The sequence below is a fragment of the Charadrius vociferus genome, unplaced genomic scaffold (genome assembly GCF_000708025.1).
Source record: "Charadrius vociferus isolate BGI_N301 unplaced genomic scaffold, ASM70802v2 scaffold37, whole genome shotgun sequence".
Taxonomy (NCBI): Eukaryota; Metazoa; Chordata; class Aves; order Charadriiformes; family Charadriidae; genus Charadrius; species Charadrius vociferus.
The window spans coordinates 287,160-309,629 of record NW_009649457.1 but is presented as its reverse complement, the minus strand read 5'-3'; the positions used below and the strand labels follow the sequence as shown (position 1 = coordinate 309,629).

General features: G+C 42.5%; 1 protein-coding gene across 1 annotated transcript in view; it reads left to right on the top strand.

Annotated features, from left to right (window-relative positions):
- UNC13B (unc-13 homolog B (C. elegans)) overlaps positions 1-22,470 on the top strand; it is a 190,935-nt gene that overhangs the window by 166,345 nt on the left and 2,120 nt on the right. The window contains exons 34-40 of the mRNA XM_009889740.1: positions 816-968; positions 2,895-3,018; positions 10,316-10,372; positions 14,875-14,955; positions 15,349-15,496; positions 18,621-18,677; positions 21,167-21,259. Of these exons, the coding sequence (XP_009888042.1) occupies positions 816-968; positions 2,895-3,018; positions 10,316-10,372; positions 14,875-14,955; positions 15,349-15,496; positions 18,621-18,677; positions 21,167-21,259 (713 nt within the window). The remainder of the gene's footprint in view (positions 1-815; positions 969-2,894; positions 3,019-10,315; positions 10,373-14,874; positions 14,956-15,348; positions 15,497-18,620; positions 18,678-21,166; positions 21,260-22,470) is intronic.

Genomic DNA, 22,470 nt, shown 5'->3' with positions numbered 1-22,470 from the left:
TGACATCTCTTCCTGGTTTCAAAGCTGTGTGCCATTAGTGGATAGCTAAATGTCACTTGTAATGCCTGTTGTTAGTAACTGTTCTTTTAAATGTCAAAGCATTTTCCTTTATTCACTGAATTGATATGTTGTCAGCTCTGCTGATCTAGTCATCATTTTTAACCATTGTATTATTTAATTTTGGACTTGCTCTTAGCAGTAAGAGACGGAACAGTAACTGTGCTGTAATGGCTTGCATGTCACTTTACAGTGACACTGATCGTTTCACAGCTGAGCCCCACATCCCGTTCAGACACTTTGATACAGCATGGACTGGATGGCAGTGGACTGTTTTCAGCCTGCCTTCAGGCTGTCTATTATTTTAAAGACTTACCCTATGGTGGATCATACCCAGATTACTGCTGACGGACTCCTGGGTGCCCAGAGCTGTGCATGCTCTGTGCTATTGCTCCGTACGGTATCCCAGTCTCTGTGGTGTAACACCCTGTGTAGAAAGCAAAGATACAGCAGGGTGTTTAGAGCTAAGAATAACAGTGTTTCTTGAAATCAGGAAAGGATCATTTCTTTTTGCAAGCTGAATGAACAAAATCCTATTGTGTTCAGAAGTGGTAGGCTGTCTGTGGATGATGGGCATGAGGAACTGGGCAGCATGCCCCTTGGCAACAAATACAGTAAGGAAATGAGCAGCAAATCTCGGGAAGAAAGAGTGTGTAATTGAGTACATGGTTTATGGACTTAAAATATTTGAGTTGTGTACTAGACCTGAGATCTCTGCCACTGATAATCTTAGTTTTGCCTCTCTCCTATGTGTTCAGTTTTCAGACTCGGATTGATGAGTGTGTCAAGCAAATGTCCGATATCCTCTGTCAGGTGAAAGGGACGGGAAATGTTGCTGCTAATGCCAGAAACACGGTTGCACAAGACGCAGATAATGTCCTGAGGCCTTTGATGGATTTCCTGGATGGAAAGTAAGTTCAAGTATATGTTACGCATACAGCACATCAGACTGGGAACAGGATGGGGGAAGGAAGAACAGCTCCATGTTCTTGGATTGTTCTTGAGATGTCCGGCCTCCAAATTCTCAGAAAGAATTAATAGCTTTTCTTCCCATATCTGGCTCTCTTTCAAGCTGGGGATTGCCTCTTCAGCCTTCATTCAGTGCCAGAGCACACTCTCAGTTCTCCTTTCTCCCTCTGGCAATTATAGCAATCAGCAAAACACACTGCTGATCAGGTAGTGGGAAAGGCTGAAATTCTAAGTCTACTAGCTACATTTTTTTCCTCTACAAATCGTACTGTAGCCAATTAGGAAATGTATTGCAAACTGTAGTTACATACTTGATACATATACTACTCAGTATCCCACTCATGTTAAGTGTGTGTGTTCTAGTTACACCTGGTGCTGTTCTAACTAGAAGATAAGCTTCTGAACTGTGTGATGTACATAAGCTTGATCCATTGCTTTAATTAACTGTTGCCATTAACACTATGCAGCATGATTCAGCTGTACAGGGACATTTTGTGGCTAACTACACATAATTCTCATCAGCTAAGCCTTGATGTACAAAGAGAAACAGTTTTTAATCATTGTAGAATTTAAACTTCTTGCTGATGCACAGCAGTTCTTTATTTTGAAAGGGGTGGTAAGCCATTTTCAGAATAAATACGAGAGATGTTCAGCTTCACAAGTTTAAAATCTAGTTTCTTTTGTTGCTCTTTGTATTGATTGTCCCATCTTTCCTTTGGGTCGCCATGTAGTAGGTGACTCCCTGTAGCAATCATTACATCCAGGAGCCCTCCGATTTGAACATTTTCCATGCATGCCTTCACAAACACTGAGAAGCCACCTTCCATTGTATCACCAGGAACTTGGTATGCTGCGGGCTTTTTGTCCAGCTGTGGAGCAAGTAATTTTGATTATCACAATCCAAGCCTGGGTTATTTTCTTTCCTCCTTTACAGGAGGAGAGTCTTTTTGATGCTTCCTGCATCATACACACATCAGTCTTGTCCCTGTTCAGTTTTGTGCGTTTACTGTCTAACCAGCTATGGAGAGAAGGGAAATCTGTGAGAAGATGGAACACAGCGCAGACGAGTCAGCTATCGCCTGTGCACTGCTTCTGGCTGCAGAGTCCTGTTTTGTAGTTCTCCCAGCGTGATCAGTAAATGCCAAAGTCCAACAATCATTTTGAAGAAGAATCTAACATTTCTTGGCTTTTTTGATAGCCTGTGCAATAACAATGGAGGAATAACTAGGGAGATAAAGCAGAACTTCTTTATGTAAAAGGGAACAAACGTACAGCAGGTGATTGGTGGTGAATGCAATTGCAACAGAATATAGAGGAGTCCAAGAAATGCTTCAAGGTGGTTATAGAGGTGGAAGATTTAGGGACTTCAGCAGCTATCAGAACCTGTGCAGGAACTTCTGCATAATATTCTGGGAAGTATTAATTTAGGTATTCAACCAAAATCATAATAATAACCCCTTGAAGTTTAAAACCTATTGTTCTATATTTGTAACTTTTTCCTATCTATTCTGTAAACTTAAACTTGAAACGAAGTATGTTCTTAAGGGGAACCAGATCAATGGTACCTGCTCTTATTTGGACTATTTGCAGCCACCATAACTTAGTGGTATCTTCTGTAATCCCTAGGTCGATAAATAGAAATGATAGAGATCAGGAACATCAATAATCCATTTTGGCCAAATGTCTTTAGTGCTAGAATTCCAAGGGTGAAGACAGGCTGCACTTTATGAAAAGGGAAGATTTTTACCCTTAACGCAATCGTTATTACAAACTGCTTTGGATGGGGCACTGATTCTCCCATACACATCTCCTTTTTCCTTGCAAATTGCAATCTTTGAACTTATGCAGTTCTTGCTCTCTCCCTGCAGCCTGACACTGTTTGCAACCGTGTGTGAAAAAACAGTGTTGAAACGGGTGCTGAAAGAGCTCTGGAGGGTGGTAATGAATACCATGGAGAAGCTGATTGTGCTGCCTCCTCTTACAGACCATACGGTAAAGCATTTTCTCCTTCCTGACTCATAGCAGAAAGTGTTGCCATTGCCTGCGTAACTCATATCCTTGACCTAATGAGTCATCTGTCCAGGTAAATTTGCCTGCATATAGCTTGCTCGAGGATAGAAAAATACGTCTGTAACCTAGCAAAGAGAGCAGCTCTCATTATAGTAGGGTTGCAAGATATAGAGCACAGTGTAGAAAAAGAACAATTCAAAATCCATGATCCAAAAGGAGTTGCCATCAAGTATATCAAATTGCATTAATCAGGGATTTGCAATCCTTTAAACAGAGCTGTGTATGTGGGATTATTGGGCAGTTAGTGTTGTCTTCATGTCATTAGATCAACACCTGTAAACACTTTTGCCTAATTACTGTCATCTATTAGTCAGGTGTGTCTCTCTATAGATGTGGTTAATTTGGGTTTGCTTTTTAATGACACCACCTCCTGTTTTTACCCACCAGAAGGCTTTGACATCAGTATGGACGGGCGTAATTCCTGTGTCTCTGATGTTGGGGAGTTGGAAACATGTCCAGATAGTTTGCTTTCAAAGGCAGTCTTTTTATATAATTGTCCAGCTGTGTGGACATGCTGGATGAATGTGTGTCATGAATGTAGTGATGTTTTTAACAATGGATGATTAACCTCTTCCCCAATTTTGAGAAACCACAGAAACTGATTAAATGTCAATCACGCATGCCCAGCTGCTCAGGGGGATGACACTCAGTTGGAGGCAGTGTGAAGTTTGGGCTATAACCTCATTATCTGGAGATGATCCAGAACTTCTTTTCGTCTCTGTGTTGGAGTAAACTTGTGGTCTGGGGCTAATTTATGCTGATTTATTTTCTTCCCAGTAGTGGGTAGAACGATGGTGGTTTTCACTATTCAGCAGTTGCCTACGTATTTTGAGTGGACTTCTTGGGTTGCAGTGTCTAGAGAAGTGATGCAAACCTGCATCTTGCAATAGGTGTTTTTTGCTCTGAGAGGGAAGGCCTTTGTCTTTAGCCTTCAAGATGACAACTTTAAACAAAACTGCTGAGACGCAGTGTGCTGTCATGCTTCCTAAGCATAAAATTAGCATGAGGTGTAATTTGCTAAAGACTGCTTGCTCTGAGCTTGGATTTGGAGTAATAATTTCTGACTGCCTTTTTAATTTATAAAGGAGAAAAAAGTATACCTAAATTTAAGAGGATGAAATTTCTTTCTCTCAGTTGAATTGCTTTAAAAAAGTCTTTGGGGACAGGTGCTAGAATCATCATGTAAGAGCAGCGTTAACATGACCCCTTCAGGATGGAAGCAGTGAGATTAAGAGCCTCAGAGACAACCAGGGAGGAGCTGCTTGAGCTTTATATTTGCTAATTTTGAATTTAAAGGTGGATTAGGAGAGTGATTCAGTGCTTGTATCATGAAGAAGGCAATAAGTGTGATCAGCTAAATCTTCCAACCTGCGGGATGTTGCTATAAGCCACTTCGAGTAGCTTCTTATAGCCATCACTTCAGTTTCAAATTGAAATGCTCTCTTTGTGTGATGAAGCTCATCCTCAGTTTTCTGTTTACTGCTGCTCTTTGAGTGTGACCATCCAGCCAGTTCCTTATGCACCAAGTGGTCCATCAGACAAATCCATGTCTCTCCGATTTAGAGACCAGGATGTTGTGCAGAACAGTGTCAAATGCTTTGCACAAGTCCACACAGATGCTTCTAGCTGGATTTTTGGCTCTCTAATCAATTGTATCATAGTGAGGAGGCTGAACTAGTCCAAACTGGAAGAGAGTTGCCGTTTCAGAAAGGTGATTGTGAACAATGCAATGATTAAGATTGCCTTCTCTGAAGTTCTTGAGCAGGGAGCCTGTGGCAAGGCTAGGTGGGCTTCCACTATCCCCTGCGACATAGCGATTTATTCTCTCACCACCAGATTTTCATAATCCCTAGTAGTGAAGACTGGCAGGGAAAGGCAAGGCAAAACTCAGGGTTGGCAGTGTGGGCAGTACTTTCTCTTTGCTATTCTGCTTCTCTGCCCTGCACCTCTTATCTAATTTTGCTTTCTCTTTTTTCCGTTTGAAAGCACATCAGACTTGGAAATAGCCCCAGGCACTGTAACTCACTCCTCCCAGCCCTCAGCAATAGAAAGCCCTAGCGCTGCCTCTCCATGTTTGAAGGACCACTGGGTGGAATTACCCTCCTAAAACTCCTTGAGAAGTAGGGGATGTTCATGGTAGAAAAGATTCCCTTTTAAGGGATATATTTTGTCTCCTTTGCGTAACATTCCTAGAGGTGCAAAAGTGTTTTTGATGGTGGTCATGGAAAGCATACTCAGGTAGAAGGTTCCTGACATGCTGCAGTGTATCTCACTTGTCGCTTGTATGGCCCCGTCACTGCACGTGCTTTAATGCCTGTTACTCTCCAGACCGATCTATTCCACTTAAATTAGCTCAGCCTGTATTATACAGGGAAGAAAAATCTGAGCTCTGCTCTTCCATTTTCTGCTGCTTCTGGAAGATTTTTGTATAGGGTGGGGCTTGGGTGAGAAAGCAGTCAGCTACTGCCTGTGAAGGATGTGATGGGGATGGGGCAGTTTTACAGACTCCCACTCTGATGACCTAAGCTGCGGGTGCCTTAATGACTTGCAGATGAGTGGCTTTTACCTCTCTGAGCATTGACTGCCCATGAGTTGTGAGATTAGTAGCAACATGATCTCCAGTAACTCACCCAGCAGTTCACACCTCACTAGTTTTAAGTAAAGATCAACATTTAATTAAACACTCTCTGTCTTGGATGAGTGGATATGCAAACACAGCTCTCTGGAAATCCTTATTTTGGGGTTCAGTGCACAATGCTTGGGGATATTAACGGATTAGTTATACATTTCTTTCTCCCTCGCTGCTTAGGATGAAACTATAGCGTGCTATCAGTGACTAGTCAGGTCAATGAAGACTTGCTTAATTTACACATAGGTGATTCCCCTGGAGCCTCTCCTTTATTTATCTCACACGGTATGCTGCAGCCATTCACATGAGGCTCCATTTGTTCTTGCTCCTGCTGTGCTTTTTTCTACTCATCAGACTTCACTAAATGAAAACGTGGTCCAGGATAAGAACAAAATTTTCTTTAACTGCAGACAAATTTTACATGTGACTTCCAAACTGGCTGTTCTTCAGGCTCATCTGCAAGCAGCACCGCTCCAGAGCTGTTCTGTGGTGGAGGAGATTGTGGCTTTAAGAGGTTTTCTGAAACCTTTCTTAACTTGTGTTAGTTTAAATGAATCCTCTCCCTTGTGCTCGCTAAGAGTGAAAAAGTCCAAGGCTACCTCTGTGATGAGGAGAAAAAGCTTTCTTAGCCTTGAATGAAATGATGGTCTGTGAACTGCACATGTACCCAGATCTCTGTACTGATAGGTAATTATTTTCCCTTTTCCCCACTTTTAAGCCTATTTTCTCGATGTTTAATACACCACAACAACTAAAAAATAATCTTAATTTTTAATGGGTGGTAGTAAACATTGCCTGATGATAAAGTTTTTTTTAAATGAACATAAATGCTGCTAATAAATGATCAGATCTCATTGTTGTTGAATGTAGGAATTAAAAAAAAAAAAAAATCTGGAAAAGGAACGTACAATACCAGATGAAATCTCTTTGCCCTGGTATGTCTCAGAAAAATAAGCCTGTGTAATAATACGTTTTCCTAAAAAGGACTGGGATTCAAAAGACTTGCAGTAGGCTTTTGTTTCCTAACTGTCAACTGAGCAGTAGGACAGTTAAGCTGTGAGAGTTTGAGCCTCTTGGAATATAAATCAGTGCAATTCTGTCGGCTTCTAGCAATTAGGCTTGAGTCAGCTAATGATTTTTCTCTGAATGCTTTCACTGGGGGGTGGGAACAGTCAGACCATTAACAAGGAATTTAAAATCTTTGTGTGGTGGACTATAGGTATCTTATAGATATCTTACATGTTTTCAAAAAGTTTAGGAAGGTAAAACTAATTTCTTTAGAGGGGCCAGGAAAACCAGCACTAAGGTCTGTCCCCTTTCCAGCTACCTTTGCCACAGAACTAGGCAGAAACAGTTCATAAGAAGGACTTAGTTTTTCCTCATCTTCCATCCTTGATATTTTAATCAATTCCATTGTGGGCAGCTTTTCTCAAAACTACCTGCTACTTAAGTTTAGTTGTTTTTATTCCCTACTGGCACGCCTGGAATAAGTGCTGTCTATAGAGCTTTGTGATAATGTTTTCCATGAATAAATAAATTTTTTGGAGGACGTATAGCATCTTGTTTACAAGAATGCCATTTGGCAGAGGAAGGAGCTGTCCCAATTTTCATTAGAAGTTACCAGCATTGATAACAAACTCAATGTTAACAGTAAAATAACTTCTCCTTGCAGACCCATTGACAGAGATTGGCACTGATTGATGAGGATTTTCTTAGCAGGCAAGAACTAAGGAGTAGTTATCTGAGCAGCTTTGTTCCTTGAAGTGTATCAAGTCACTGGATATTTCTCAGTGTTACCAACCTGCCCTCCTTAGAAGCTTGTGGCAGGGAGACTATGTGCCTAGGTTAGTTAATGTTGTTGTTCAAATTTACATTTAAAAAAAAAAAAGTGTCCAATGAAGGCTGAAAATACTGGATCAAGAGATGTTAATGTTAGTGTGTTTTGAGACTGCTCACTTAACCTTTTCAAAATTCATGTTATAAAAATGTTGGGTTTTTTTTTCTGCTTGGTCAACAGGCATGAAAACCTTAAGTTTTAAGACCCATAAGTGAAACAAACTTAATGACCAATCATACAGAACAGCAGGCACATCTGTTGGATACCAGAGCGCTGGTTAAAGCCGTGTGCCCTGATGGATTATTTGGTGTGGCCCACAGTGAAATCTCTTTGTTGCTCCTGGTATGCAGTCATGTTCAACCTTGTTCACTGGAAATACAGAGAATTTTGTACTCTTTCAGTTTAGAGAGTTGTACTCTAACACTGCCCATTGGCTACTGGCAGCAATGGAAGCCCCCAATCTCAGTTCAGAGGCTTTCCTTTATAGATGCATTGTCCTTGTCGGTGCTTTTCACCCCCTCCAAGAGCTGTGAATTTAATCAATTATCAAGAGCTTCTGTTTAGCTAGGAAGTCAATAGAGATCATTCTATATTGATTTGTATTCAACAAACATAAAAGGCTGAGTAACAGTGAGGTTTAGGTGATGGTTACGGATAGAGCAAATCAAGAGGTTGTCTGTGATTTCAGGTCACAGAGTCTTTCAGCTTGAAGAAATTTCCGAAGCTGGCAAAACTAAAGTAAAATGATCTCATCTAAAAATTCTGGACTGCTGTTGTAATGGGCAGAGGGTATCCAGTGTCTCAGTCTTTCCAGTGTTACAGCTGTGAACTGTTTGCCTGTTTTTCCTTCTGTGAAAGGGTATCTGCTACCTCTAGTAGCAAGTGTAAAGACACTTTTTTTGCTGAGGGGAACCCATCAGTGGGGCTGATGTTAACTTTAATCCTAGGAAAAAAAAATAAATTACTTCAGCAAGGATCTTTGCCGTAGAACCCAGTTCCCAGAGTCTCCTCTGCAAATGCATGTACGGGGTAGTTCCTGCTCCACAGAGCACTGATTTAAAAGGCAACGAATAAATGATTATCAAAGAAGGCAGCAAAGAAAACAGACTGAGTTGCAGGGGCAAAGGGCAATATAATAATTCTGGTGTTACATCTTGCTTTGTTACAGTTTCAGGGTAAGAGTTTGATGGGGTGGGGAGTGGTCATGGCAGTTGTGGTTAAATGGGAGGGTGAAGGACTGTTGAGATGAGAAAGAATAGTAAAGGAGACGGAAGGACGGCTGTGGAAAGGAGAATTGGATTTACTGGATTCCTCTGGAGAAATGTGGTCCTCGTGGAGCCAGCAGTCTCCAAAAAAGATGAGCTTCATCTTTTCCCAAGTGTTTTCCTGAGCAAAAAGACTCTGCTGGAAAGCGCCACCCACCAGTGTCTGTCCCTGGGAGCTTATTTCAGACATTAAGCTGGAACATCTTCCAGACACTTCTCGGCTGATACCTGCGGTGACATTTACACGTGCTTTTAACACTAGCCCCTAATAACCGAATACAGTAGAGGAGAGCCAAAGATCATCTTTGAGAGGACAGCTCTCCTGACACACCTAAGGAATTCCTGAGAGAGATAATAGAGAGGAGGTTTAATTAGGGAAGAGGGGTCACTTGTAGCTTTGTCTTGGTCCTAAAGCCCAAATCTTACTGCACTAAGAGGGCTGAAGTGGAGGGCAAAGTTTCATGATATGATAGATGCACAATTCATAGCCAGAATTACATCAGGTTGGGGTTTCATTCTGAGTAGAGTAATAAGCAATTGTGACTTTAAAAGAAAAAGGCAAGATTAGATGAATGAAAAGAAGCAAAGTGGAAGAAAATAAATTCCATCACACCCCATAAAGCCTGTCTGGGAGAAGAGACTGGAGAGTTGTCTTGGTTGCTTTTGGCTTTCTCATTAAATTTTGGACTTAACTCCCTAGGCAAAAGGAATATTACACAACAGAGAAATGCTGTGGTGGGGAAAAGGAAAAATGTCTTTGTTATAACCATTGCAGAGAAAGTATGTAAAAATCCATTGTACTAGAGTGTAAGTGACTTGAAGCAAGATTTCCCATCATTGGGATTTATCTTCCCTTTGTGTTTCTTCATTGGTCATACAGTATCATTAAGCCACAGTAGGGGAAGACGAGCCATTGGCCAAGCTTTGGACATGGAAAAACTATGCTGTAGTATTCAATGGACTTTGTTCGCTGATCTCTCTCCTGAAAACTGCTCAGATCCAGTTTTGTTTCTGATCTGATGTAGGCTTACCCCCACCCTGCTGATTGGGCTCTACTTCTATAACGGGGTTGCCATCAGTTGTGTGATCTTTTGCTTTGGCCAGTCTCACTGTCTTCATGTGTATTGAGACTTGAAATCTAAAGGAGAACTTGGAGAGAAAGCCAGTGCACTGCCTCCACCCCCAGCATGTGCGATCCGTTTGAAGGTGCATTCTGTTTAAATGGGCGGCTGCTGTAAGCAAAAGTGAACCAGTTAGCAGAATATTGTGCTCCAAAATAGCTCTTGATGTGGTATCCACGGAAATGCCAAGTTTTATACTAAGTAATAAACTGGCAAGGAGTCAAGTTGTTGTGACTGGCCTTGGGGTGGTTATCTGAAGTTCTGGCTGTGAACTGACTTGACTTGCTCAAAGGAAAAACATGCAAAGCTTGTTTATAACCTTTTTTTTTCCTTCCTTCCTTTCTTTTCTAACTTCTTGCCATCATAGGGCACACAGTTGATTTTCAGTGCCGCTAAGGAACTGGGACACTTGTCAAAGTTGAAGGTATTGTTCTGCATGGCTTGTGTCAGTGTCAATGTCCGTGTGTGTAAGCATGGAAGCGTGGTAGCGCATAGCATGTCTTGTGCTTCCAGTGGTTTGTCGCTGAATGCAGTTGTAGATAAATGCTTTTAAATGCATTAAATGTGCTTTTAAATGCATTCTGCTAACATTAGTATTGTGTTTAAATTAACTGTTAATTTTTTTTGGTGGGTTTAATCATCAAAGTAGTTTCTCTCTCTCTCTCTGCTGTAGATACAGTGATCAGTTTGGTATATGAATTTAAAATGAGAAAAATAGAGATGTCAGTATCTGCCCAGTTCCTCTGTATCCCCATGTATAAAAGGGAGTTCCTTATGTGATCCTTATGAGATATCGGTAGGAAGGATGATTGTTCTAGCTATTGATGAATTATATGAACTGTTACAAAAATAACTGTTGCTTGTGGAAGAGAGCCTGTGTCTGTAAATTCCTTCTGCGTGGGCTTTCTTTACAGGCAAGCTGGCATTTAGCATGAAGGCTATGTTGATGTGTTTTGACAGTGCATGACGTGACAGTGCATGACATGAGCATTACTAAGTGCACGCCACCTCATCATAAGCCAATCAAGCATTAATTCACTGGTCACGACGGGAATGGTATGAAAATAATGATGCCTTACAACATTCAAATTGCACTATGCTGTGGTTTGACTTGTGCTACAAAACAGATATTGTACAAGAGGAGGTCTAAATCTGAAGCGTCACAGTACACGAACTGTGCTGCAAGGAAGATGGAGCTGAATGTGAACTCTGTCTCAGAGTGTGATCAGGGAGATTTCCCCCAGCAAAGGGCATGCTTCTACATGATTAGTGCAGTTTCAAACTGCATTCATCATTTCCCATTATGTTTTTTTGTCTTGAGCACTTATTACAGCTGTCTTACTACAATTATCTATTTCCCTTGACCAGAACACACATTTCACATACTCATGTTTATGAGCCAAGACAGTACACAATTCATTTAAGGTAGTGCTTACTAGCAATCGTAGTGAGCGATCTGGACATGCAGGTGTGTTGTTCAATGCACATGCTCTTCTCCAGCTGCATTTTGAGGCTGTTACATAGCAGTTAACAGTGACATAACATAAACCCTTAAGTGTAGTTCCCCAGGGGAATAGCTGTCACTGGTGCTGGGGGACGGCCCCGTGCAATCCCACAGCCAGGCTGTCCTCCCTCGTGACATGGTGGCTCCTGAGGATTGCACTACCTCCCCTGTGTCCTGCGCTTACAATGCTCCGTGTCACTTCCATGGGAGAGGTGGATAGAGAGGAGCTTTGTATCTAGCCTGGGAGAGTGGGGGTGGGACCACAGCCTCCGAATCTGACTCCCTTTTCCTATGAATATCCCCTTCCCCTTTCAAAACTAACAGCAAGAACCCAGCCTTTGGAGGAAGAGAAGACATCTCTGCCCTCTACATGCACTCCTGGTGTCAAAGGGGGCGAGCTCTGAATTTGCTCTGTTCCTTCTCTGAGGCCACAAAGACAAGTTTGTGCACAGGCAACTGCGAGTTCCTGTGGCTTTTTTGCATTCTCAGGCATAGTCAGTGACACTCTCTGTTATCTTTTACTGCTTCCATATTTTCTCATTACTGGAATTTCTTAATATGTACAAGGTGCCTTTTGACAGGAGTGAGTTGGAAGCTTTGCCTGTTTACATTCGTACTGGTCAGACGAAGACCATCCCTCAGCAGCAGTCTGTCTTCAGTTCAGTTACTGTAAAGCTAAAGTTTGGTAACTCTGCACTGCATTTTCAGAAATGCACGTAATCATGTAAATCGGGCAAGCCCTGGTGTGTGTTCAAGCCTTTATTTGCATATCCACATATAGGACTACAGTAGCATGGGTAGACAGGATTTTGTATGTGGCAAGAGAGCTGTACACAAGTGTGAAAGCACTCTACCACCTGAGTTCTGGAGACCTTTAGTTCAGGCAGATGGTGTGGACCAACACTGCGAGCAAAAATTTCCAGAAGAGTAAAGGTATTACAAGAGTGTAAATTGTTTGGGTCTGTGTAAGTACTGTGTGTATATATATATATTTTGTCCTTTTGTTTTTGTGGGCACATACAAGCTAACAGGGAAGGCATGAGTAAATGGGTCTTCAGAGCCCATCTCCTGTGCGTTTTGCAGTTCCACCAATAGCCTGGGAAAATTATGGGATGGATTTTAGGCTTTATTTGTCTTAAATAGAACAGGGGGAAGAGAGCTCTAGTGAATCAGATAACTCAGCTGAAAACTGAAACTGACAGACCTGACAAGCACAGGCTCTCGTCCTGATGACAAATCAATTTCACAGCGTATCTTAAAATGCTCGGAAAACCAACCATAGAACTGGCACCTTGGTGCCACATATCTGCCTCCCATTTATTATCAAACTCTTTCTGCTCCGTTTGCTTAATAGCCAGCAGCTGGAGCAGGGAGCAGCAGCATCCTCTCCCATGTGCTGCCCCCGGGGTAACCAGCTGAGCTCTGACTGAAGAGGTTCTTCTGAGAGTACCTGTGGAGAATACAATGATGAATATGAGAGACCAGGAAAAGATATTTTTTTTTTCCAGTACTTCTGCTTGAAGTTGCATAATTAATAGATGTAAATGTTTGTGGCTAGCAATCTGGGAAGTGCGGGGTAGGACTCCGTGCAGTCCTTTATGGGAACAGTGTAGGATTTTCAGAGGGCAGGTACACAGGGGAATGACAGTCATGGGCTCCTCTATGCGTAGGTGCAAGCACTACCAGTCCAGTCACTGGGTTATTTTTACATAAAGTGTTGAAATAAATGGCACTGGGAAACTCTCTCAGAAAACAGTGATGTGTTGCGGTGCAATGACAGCATGGGCACCGGTAGGGTGACTGCTCAGAGCAAGGTTAACGAGCTCTTTAGGTGTTTAAGAGAAAAATGCTGACCACTTGGTTTCTGTCACAGTGTGGGGAATCTGGCAGGGAGACCTAGGAAGTCGTTTCAACCGGCATGAAAGTCACTCTGCCTTGGGGACACAGCTACCCTGACTGAATTGGCCTCTCCCATGAACATGGCCTTGAGGTCTGGCTGATTGTGCGCTCAATCTGACTGTCAGAGAAAGAATGTTTTACCCTCAGTGTACTGAAGTGTGAAGCCACATCATCTTCAATTGAACTGCTCATCAAGAAGAGGGAGGAGAGCTATTGCTCCCCTAAGGACAGCTTGTCGCAACAGAAGATACTTTGCAGCTTACAGAGTACTGTGCCATTGCACATGGCTTTGCAGACCAGGAGCAGTCTCCATAGGTGAAAGAGACAAGTTGAGGCATGTCGACTACTCCAGAAAGCATGATGCAAACTCTGTGCTGCTGACTTGAGGCGTCTTCTGTATAGTTTAACGCAGCACTGTGCAAAGGTCCTAGCTAGATGTCTGAGAAGCATGGCAAGTGCCTAGCACTACCCTGAGACTGCAGTGAGCCCCATCTCTGTCAGGCAGGAGATGGATCGTGGTGGATAATGAATGGGAACAGCCCCAGGCCATGTGAAGAATCACCAGGCTGTGAGATAGCCAGCAAACTTACCAGTGTAAAATGCACACATGATGCCACACATTAGGCATGCTTTACTCAAAGACAATTTAGTGAACGAGCCTTCTGGAAAGTGTCTCTTAACAGAGGCTGTGTCATGTTCAAAGTAGAGATAAGTAGCCTTTGCCTGATTTGCCTGCACCTTTTTCATGAATGCTTCAGCACCCAGGCTGCAGCCAGCTGGCCTGACCCTCCAGCAGCTCAGTTAGAATTTGGGGTTTGTTTTCCCTGAGACCTAGACTAAGCATCAGAGAGAAAAAGCTTAGTGAAATACCAAAGGATGACACATCCTTGTAGTCAGGCAGGAGTCTAACAGGGATATGCTCCCACTGCAGGAAAGGGAATCCCTTCCAAGGGATTCCTGGCTCTTTGCTATTAGAGATGGTGGGTCTTAATGGGAACACCTTTTTCTTTTAGCAAAGGTATTTTCTAGAACATGTTGCTTACTTGTTTTTCTTCCTCTGCACCAATGATACGATGTATTAGTGATGTTTTTAGATGGAAGAATTAAAAATCTGCAGACAACATCAAATAACTTTGCCCAATACCCGGTTCTCAGAATTTCTTGATTTAGGTGGTGGTTTGACAGGTTTTTTGTGGTTGCTAGAATGACAGGGGTAGCAAGCAGACTCCTATTTGGGTTTTCTGAGAGACAAACTGTGATTTTTAAATTGTTGCTTATCTCTACCCAGTTCCTTTCCTTACTACTGTCTTCTGTGCCTGCAAGAAACAGAGAAAGTGGGTTTATTTTCAAGTTAAGCTGTAATAAATGACTCTGAGAGACTCCATTAAGCATTCGTTAAACAGCTGAATTAATGCTATGGCCATGTAGCCACAGCATGAATCCAGAGAAAGAGGTGATACTGGCGACTCCTTTCCCTTAGTCTCTGACAGCATACTCATGTCGAATATAATGGTTGTTTGCAGGATCATATGGTGAGAGAAGAAACTAGGAGTCTCACTCCAAAGCAGTGTGCTGTTTTGGATCTGGCACTGGATACGATCAAAGTAAGTGATACCATTTCTGTCTCTGTCATTCCTTTGCTCCATCCACAGCTACTATTTGGGAGGATAGTGCCTGGGAGGATAGTTCAGAAGATGGCAGGAGTCTGGCATTGCTGTTAAAGGCACTAAGTGAGTGATACTGCCATGTCTGTGTAAACCTGAACAGGCTCAGGTGACTGGTATGTGCTGGGAGACAGCATATTTATATTTAAGTGCTTTGGAAGAGGAAAGCCACGAGCAGTTGGTATCAGTTGGTCTAAGAGCTGGATTTCCAGTTCAGAAGCTATTTTGTGAATTTTTCCAGCTCTTTCTCATCCACACATGCAATAGCATGTAAATGTTTGTTGCTGGTTGCAATTCTTCCTCATTGTTTTTCCTGTTTCTTTTTACTCTTAGCAATATTTCCATGCTGGTGGGAATGGTCTGAAGAAAACCTTCTTGGAGAAGAGTCCAGACCTGCAGTCACTTCGATATGCGCTCTCTCTCTACACTCAGACCACAGACACTCTCATCAAAACCTTTGTCCAGACTCAGACAGCCCAGGGTAAGACTCTTTTGTGTTGTTGGCAAAGTTGAATGGAGCTATCTGCTCTCTTCGTAATTGCTCTGTCTTGTACTACCAGTTTGTAGAGTGCTTTTGGCAGTAACATTTCTGGAAATGTGACAGTTCAGAGCTTTAGAAACTAGGAAGCAGGGAAAGGGTGGGTTTTTTTTCCCACTCAACAACTACATTTTGAGAGAGCAGAAATGTGAAACATAAGGCCTGGGGTGTTTGTGGTCTTTTTTTCTGCAATCCTCACTTAGCAGTCACGTTTCACGAATTAATGTGGGTGAGCGACTTAAAAGAAGTGAAATTTGCAGTTACTGTACTGAGACTTTACATGGTGGTGTGAGGGACCGTTTCAGTAAGACACCACCACAGGAACTAGTGGGTGCCTGTGTCACAGGCCGGTGGCCAGCAGCCTCTGTAGTCCTGACTAAGGCTGATTGACAGCAGTGTGGTGAGTCACGGAGCTACACGCTGCCTGTAAGGGGAGAAGTCTCTTAGGAGAGTAAGTACGGAGAGTGTTTTGTCTGCAGCCAGTATGGGATATGTGCGAGCTAGATGATTGCAAATCACCACAACATATTAGTAAGCTGCTGGGATGCATCACTGGAGTTCTATCTGGGAAAGCACAATAGTGATGCTATTTCATTGCTTTGGCGCTATTTCTTTGCTTTCGTGTTACAGAATCACAGAATGGTCAGGGTTGAAAGGGACCTCTGGAGATCATCCAGTCCAACCCCCCTGCCAGAGCAGGGTCACCTACAACAGGTTGCACAGGACAGCGTCCAGGCGGGTTTTGAATGTCTCCAGAGTGGGAGACTCCACAACCTCTCTGGGCAGCCTGTGCCAGTGCTCCACTACCCTCAAAGTAAAGAAGTTCCTTCTCATGTTAAGATGGAACTTCCTATGTTCAAGTTTATGCCCATTACCCCTCATCCTATCACTGGGCACCACTGAAAAAAGACTGCTCCCATCCCCCTGGTATCCTCCCGTTAAGTATTTGTAAGTATTAATAAGATCCCCCCTCAATCTTCTTTTCTCTAGACTAAAGAGACCCAAGTCCCTCAGCCTTTCTCCATATGAGAGATGTTCCAGTCCCCTAATCATCTTTGTTGCCCTTTGCTGGACCCTCTCCAGCAGTTGTACAGAATAATTTGATCTCTAGTCAGGGACCCTCACTGGCTGACTATGAATTTCACTGATCTCAGGAAGAGGGGACAGATAATGTCAGAGGTTAGGTCAAAACTGAAACTGTTGTTTTAAGTTTTCAGGCTGTTTAAATACAAGCCTTGGTGTTGGGCTACTACATCTCAGCAGCAAAAGACATAGAATTCTGTGGGGGTGTCTTTCTGCTACCTTTTTGCTTGGGGTCCTTTTTCCGTTCATCCTTCCAAGCCTATGAGAGCTGGTGACCCCACAAACTGTACAAACTGTCAGCATACTGTCACACCGAGCCCTGAAATCAAGGGGAAAGCACTCCTTAGCCAACACACTTTCCCTTCATGTGCAAATGAGACCTCTTGATACTGGCATTCCCCAACCAGTGGAGAAAGTACTGAGAATTCTTGAGCAAAACAAGGTTTGTTTTTAAAGTGAAAAGTTTAGTGTAGTTTCAGAGGACTGAATCATCCCTGCCTTTAGCAGCACAGTATGTTCTTGCTTAGGTTGAAATATACTGCATTAACTTGCATTTGAGAGAATGGTCCTATAGCTGTGTCCCAGCAGAGCAAGGATGACATCCAGTGGCCAGACAGGTCAAAGATTGCTACATCCACAAGGGACTCCAGGAGCTTGGCTGTTCCCATTACAGTTAACCAATACACTTTTAAACTGCGAACTTGTGTGCACAGTTTGTTTTCAGTCTTTGCTGTTCTATGGCAAATGTTTCCCCTTATATATCCAGACCATGAATTGAAGCTAGTTTTTTCTGTGGATCCTATTATCTTGTTGTGATGAGCCAGGGTATAAAGATGTGTGCAGCACTGCTCTTCTACACTACATGCTACAGTCAGGAGTGTTTAAAATTAGAGGAAGAAGATGTGCTGTTGAAGTTGCAAAGAGGCAAATTCAAAGTTGATATGAGGAAGCAGCTTTGTGCAACGCATGATTTGACTATAAAAGCTCCACTGAGGGTGAGTGTTCAGCAGATACACAAAGAGAACTGAAAATATCCAAGAGCAGCAGGAATGTACAGAGTTTCCACAGAAATGTGTGTATTTTTATTTTTCTTTAAGAAGCTTGGAAAGAATTAAGCTCTAGTTTTAGGACATAATATGCAGTCGTGAGGTCATCAATTATATCTCATAGCTGACGACATTTCTCTGTGGCTTGTCTGAGGCACTTTAGGAGACGGGTACCAGGTGTGGTGGGCCACTGAGCTGGTCCAAATCGGCATCTTCTACATTAGTAGGCTTGAGAGTTTTAGACCCTGTTTGAGGAACAAAAGACTGGAGCTATGCCACTGAATTATCAGTAGGATCGATCAATGATGGAATGGGTCTGAGAAAGGCATGACTACCTCCTGGGTTTGGGGCTAGAAAAGGGTATTGCTTGCATATGCTTCTCAGTAACCCCGACTGGTAGATCGGTTTGCACATGTGTTGGAGGGACGGAAAGGACAGCACTAGTATTTACTGCTGGCATCTGCTTACCAGAGTGCTCCGAGTGATGTTTTCCTGTGCATAAGTCAGGCTTCTTACAAGCCTATAGGAGGAAATGGCTGCACGCAGAACTATTTAAATACTGACTGCCTCTCTTACATCGCTGCGCAATGGTTGCATCTTCCAGTTTGTGAGGTATCTGTTGCCCTCATTTTCTTACTGAGCAGGCTTCTGTAGCACTATGCCATTAAATGTTTGCTCTGCAAAGTTGGATCATGACTTGCAGTTTAGTTATGCCAGCATAAATTCTGTGCTTGTTTTAACCCAGACAATCCCTTGCTCTCAGACAGCCTTGCTCTCCAAAGCCTGTGTTGGTGCAGAAGATCTAAGAGGATATTTTATCTATTAAGAGCTAGAATATTTGTCTTGTATTTGTTTAAGCGACACCACTAATCGGATTGTAATTCACACTCTTCTCTCTTTATCCTGCTTGCTTCTTGCCTTTTGAATTCATGTCTCAGTGCATGATGGGAAAGGTATTAGGTTTACCGCTAATGAGGACGTTCTTCCTGATAAGGGTATGTTCAAGACTAATGTTGTTGCCATAACAACATTAGCCAACTGCCTTGCTTTTGAAGTCATCTTTCCCATGCCCAGAAACCTTTTTCAGAGACCCGTTCCCTTTAGCTCCCTGTAGAAGTGAACTTTCATCAAATGCTTGCATCCTACAGATGGAGCCACAGGTTGCACGGTGTAGAAGTCTGTACCCTGCCTGAGAGCCTGTCCCCAAGCTTGAGACTTATCCACGGGATGTGAAAGCTGTCTTGAAAATGGACTGTTTTTTGAGAGATGCTACAGACTTGTTCCCTACCTTTTACCATGGGCTGTTTCAAGTCCTAGACTTGCATGCATATGGTCTGCTGAGACAGGCTACTGTAATGGTAATGTCTGATATGCACTCAAAATTATGGCTGAGCTTGAAAAATCTGGCTTGAAGGGGGGTTAGCTGAAAGTCTGAGTGCTCAGGAGAGCCTTAGAAAATTAAGTCTTGTTTTTCATCTCTCCATTTATTTTCTGCTGTCCAAAGTGTTTTTGTTATCTCAGGTGAAATATGTCTGTAACCCATTGCACGAGCTCAGTTCTGCAGTTTCACCTTCCAGTATCGCAACACCAATGAGATTTTCTTGTCAAGATTTAAATCTGCTTGTCACTAAATGTGCAAGTACATGTATATACACAGTTATATGCGATCAGAATATTTTTCTCTGGCCATCTACAAAGTGGTTTTTTGTCTCTGAACATTTCTGTTAATAGAACAAGATTTTTATATGAAAGACATGAATGAAGGTAGGAAAGAAAATATCTAAATTTTGTCTCCCTCCAAGGTAATGAGATGGTTCTGCTGTCATTCCTCTGAAGCATCAGTGTCTCCTTTATAACCTATTAATTACACTAAAGATCAGTAAAATGAAGATCTGAATGTTTGGTGGCTGATGTTTCTGCAGATGTGGCCTGATAAAATTGTTACATACTGTTGGTAAGCTTGTCTGTTCCCGTGGGAAACGGCAACAGTATAAGTGACGGATCTGCACTATCAGATGGGTCAGGTCAATAATTAAGTCTATCAATTTTAAAGCTCTGTGCTTATATACAGAAAAGAAGGAACGCTGCCCTTCTAAGCGGGGAGAAAACAGTACATTCAAGATCTTGTACAAATGTTACAGCCTAGAGGCTGTTTGTTGTACTCGGGTCAAGAATGAGAATCTACCCTGAGATAATAATTTGAGGTTCTGTTATGTTTGCTCAGATACTTTTACTTGTCTATTAATGTGACTTTCACTGCCTACAGTTCTGTGCCATGTAATTCTCTTCAGAGAATTGCAGAGATTAGCTCTCAACCTCTTGGTTTTTAAATGAGTGTTTTTGCTGCCTGCGGACTGCTCTTGTGAAGTTGATGTGTTAGATCTATCTAATCAAAATGTTTGTTTAATGATATCCTTCAAGCTCCTTATCTTGAATTTCAAACACACCAATTCTTTCACTTAGTAATGTCTTAGCCTCAAAATTGGCAAAATAACGCTGCTGTTTGTAGGTACCCAATTACCCTGTAGGTCTCCCAATTACAGCAGCATTGTTAATTGTCAACCTGAGATCAGGCAGTTATCAAAGGGAAAGTAAAATCAATCTCACTATCTTATCAAAGACTTCATTTTCATTTTGCAAAGCAGTCTTTTTCTGTAATTTACATGACATCTTGACTTTTCTACCCAGAAAAATGTCATTTCCACATATTGCGTGATAATTATGATTAAAAGTTACAAAGTTGAAAACATCATAATTCATGAATTGCAAGGTTCATGAGATCTTCTCCCTCTGTTGCAACATGTTATCTTTTCCTCTGTGAAGCTATGTCTTGTTTTCTCCCTGGCTAATTGATGAAGGGAAATAAGTATGCAAGTTTTGAGTGCTTCTCTCTCATCCTTTTTGGGCACAACAGTGAAGGGAATCTCATTATCCTCCAAAGGGAAGCAGATAGGCTGTCAGGATGACAACTTCTATCTGATGTACAACATGGAAAAAGCTCCTTAGGGGGTGAGACTGCACTATGGCTCAGTGCAAATCACTAACATCTTTGTCTTTTTTTCCTTAGACTTCCTCTCTGGTGTGTTTTTTTGTTTTGTGATAGGAATTCCGATGCCCACCACTGGAATGCCTGCATGTGCACACAATAGCTTGGCAGTAATCTCTGAAAAAATCCTTGCTCTCTGTGAGGGCCTCTTGTCAAGCTTTAGGCCTGTTAAATTTCTTTTAAAATTCTTACTAGTATTCTCAACAGGATGCGATCTTTATGGTGGAGTGCAAAAAACGTTAGTGTTTATGCGTGTTGGGCATGCAAGCCTGATGTTATTTTGTGTTAATGTTACACTATTGATGTTGACTGAAGAGCTGGCTGTGGAAGGTGTACTGTGGAAACGCTGTATTGTCTTGCTGAGGCCATAAACCAAAGATGGATGCCAACAGGCAATAGTCCATGTGTGCATGGGGCGTGTCAATTTTCTTCCAACAGGCTCTGGTGTGGATGATCCTGTGGGTGAAGTGTCCATACAGATTGACCTGTATACCCACCCAGGAACTGGTGAACACAAGGTCACGGTGAAAGGTATGATAAAGCGTGTGTTATTGCTCAGGCTCTGTGACTCTGTCGAGGCACATCTCCAATTGGCAGTCATTATACTTCTGTGTTAGCTCATGTGATGTGAATCCAGAATTGTTTTCTCTGTTTTACATCAGGAACATGTAGAGAAACAGCAAACGAGCTTGTCCAGCCAGTGACATAGCAATGTACAGTCCTGTTGTTTATTGGCAACGATATAAGAAGTAAACAAAAATCAAGATGATGGTTCTTGCCAGGCGCCACAGTGTAGCCTGTGCTGCAGAGAACAGAGCAGCAGGACAGGGTGATGTTGCGAAATTGCCTAGTGTAAACTGAGAGATCTCAGAGCCGGTAAGATTTTAGAGGCTCCTCTCCCCCATCCCGAAGGCCACGCTGGTCCCTGAGGAGCTGCTCTGAAAATAACCAAAGCAGTGATTCATCTCAGGCTTCCTCTTCCTCCTTCATCTCCTTTGCTCAAGTACAGCATATTTAACTACTTTAATTTCCTCTAAAGATTTATATAAACAGCTCTTCATGCCTCTGTTCTCCCCGCTAAATCTACACTGCAATGCAAAAAAAATTTTCAGAGCTGTTTCCTGTGCTTCAGTCTGTTCCCTGCAGTGACCCGAGAGAACAGAAATTAAAGAGCTAATAATTCTGGGCTCTGGAGCCACCCACAGCTCATGGGCTTTGTTTGTTTTACCTGCGCTCTCATTTTCCTTTTCAACAGAGACCTTAATATCGGTCCCCAAATGCGCTGGTTTTTTCTCATCCCGCACATAATCATAGAATCACAGAATGGTTTGGGTTGGAAGGGACCTTAAAGATCATCTCATTCCAACCCTGCTGCCATGGGCAGGGACACCTCCCACTAGACCAGGTTGCTCAAAGTCCCATCCAGTCAAGGCCTTGAACACCTCCAGGGATGAGGCATCTACCATGTAGAGTTAAGCACTGAACTGGAAGGGCAGTCTGCCTGAAGTTTCATGAATGCCTGTTTTTTTAGACTAATTTCTTGACTATGCATATGGCAAAAACTAAGTGCTGTCCCAAGCATTAAATTCCCGTTACAGAATTAAACTAGAGCAAAAGAGCATATCTTCCAAAAAAGTCTTTCCCACGTGTGTCAGGACACTCACAAGTTTTGAGTTGGACTTTGTCCTCTAAAACAAGAAATTGAAAGCATAGCAGGGTGGGAATGTGTCCGGAGCAATGGG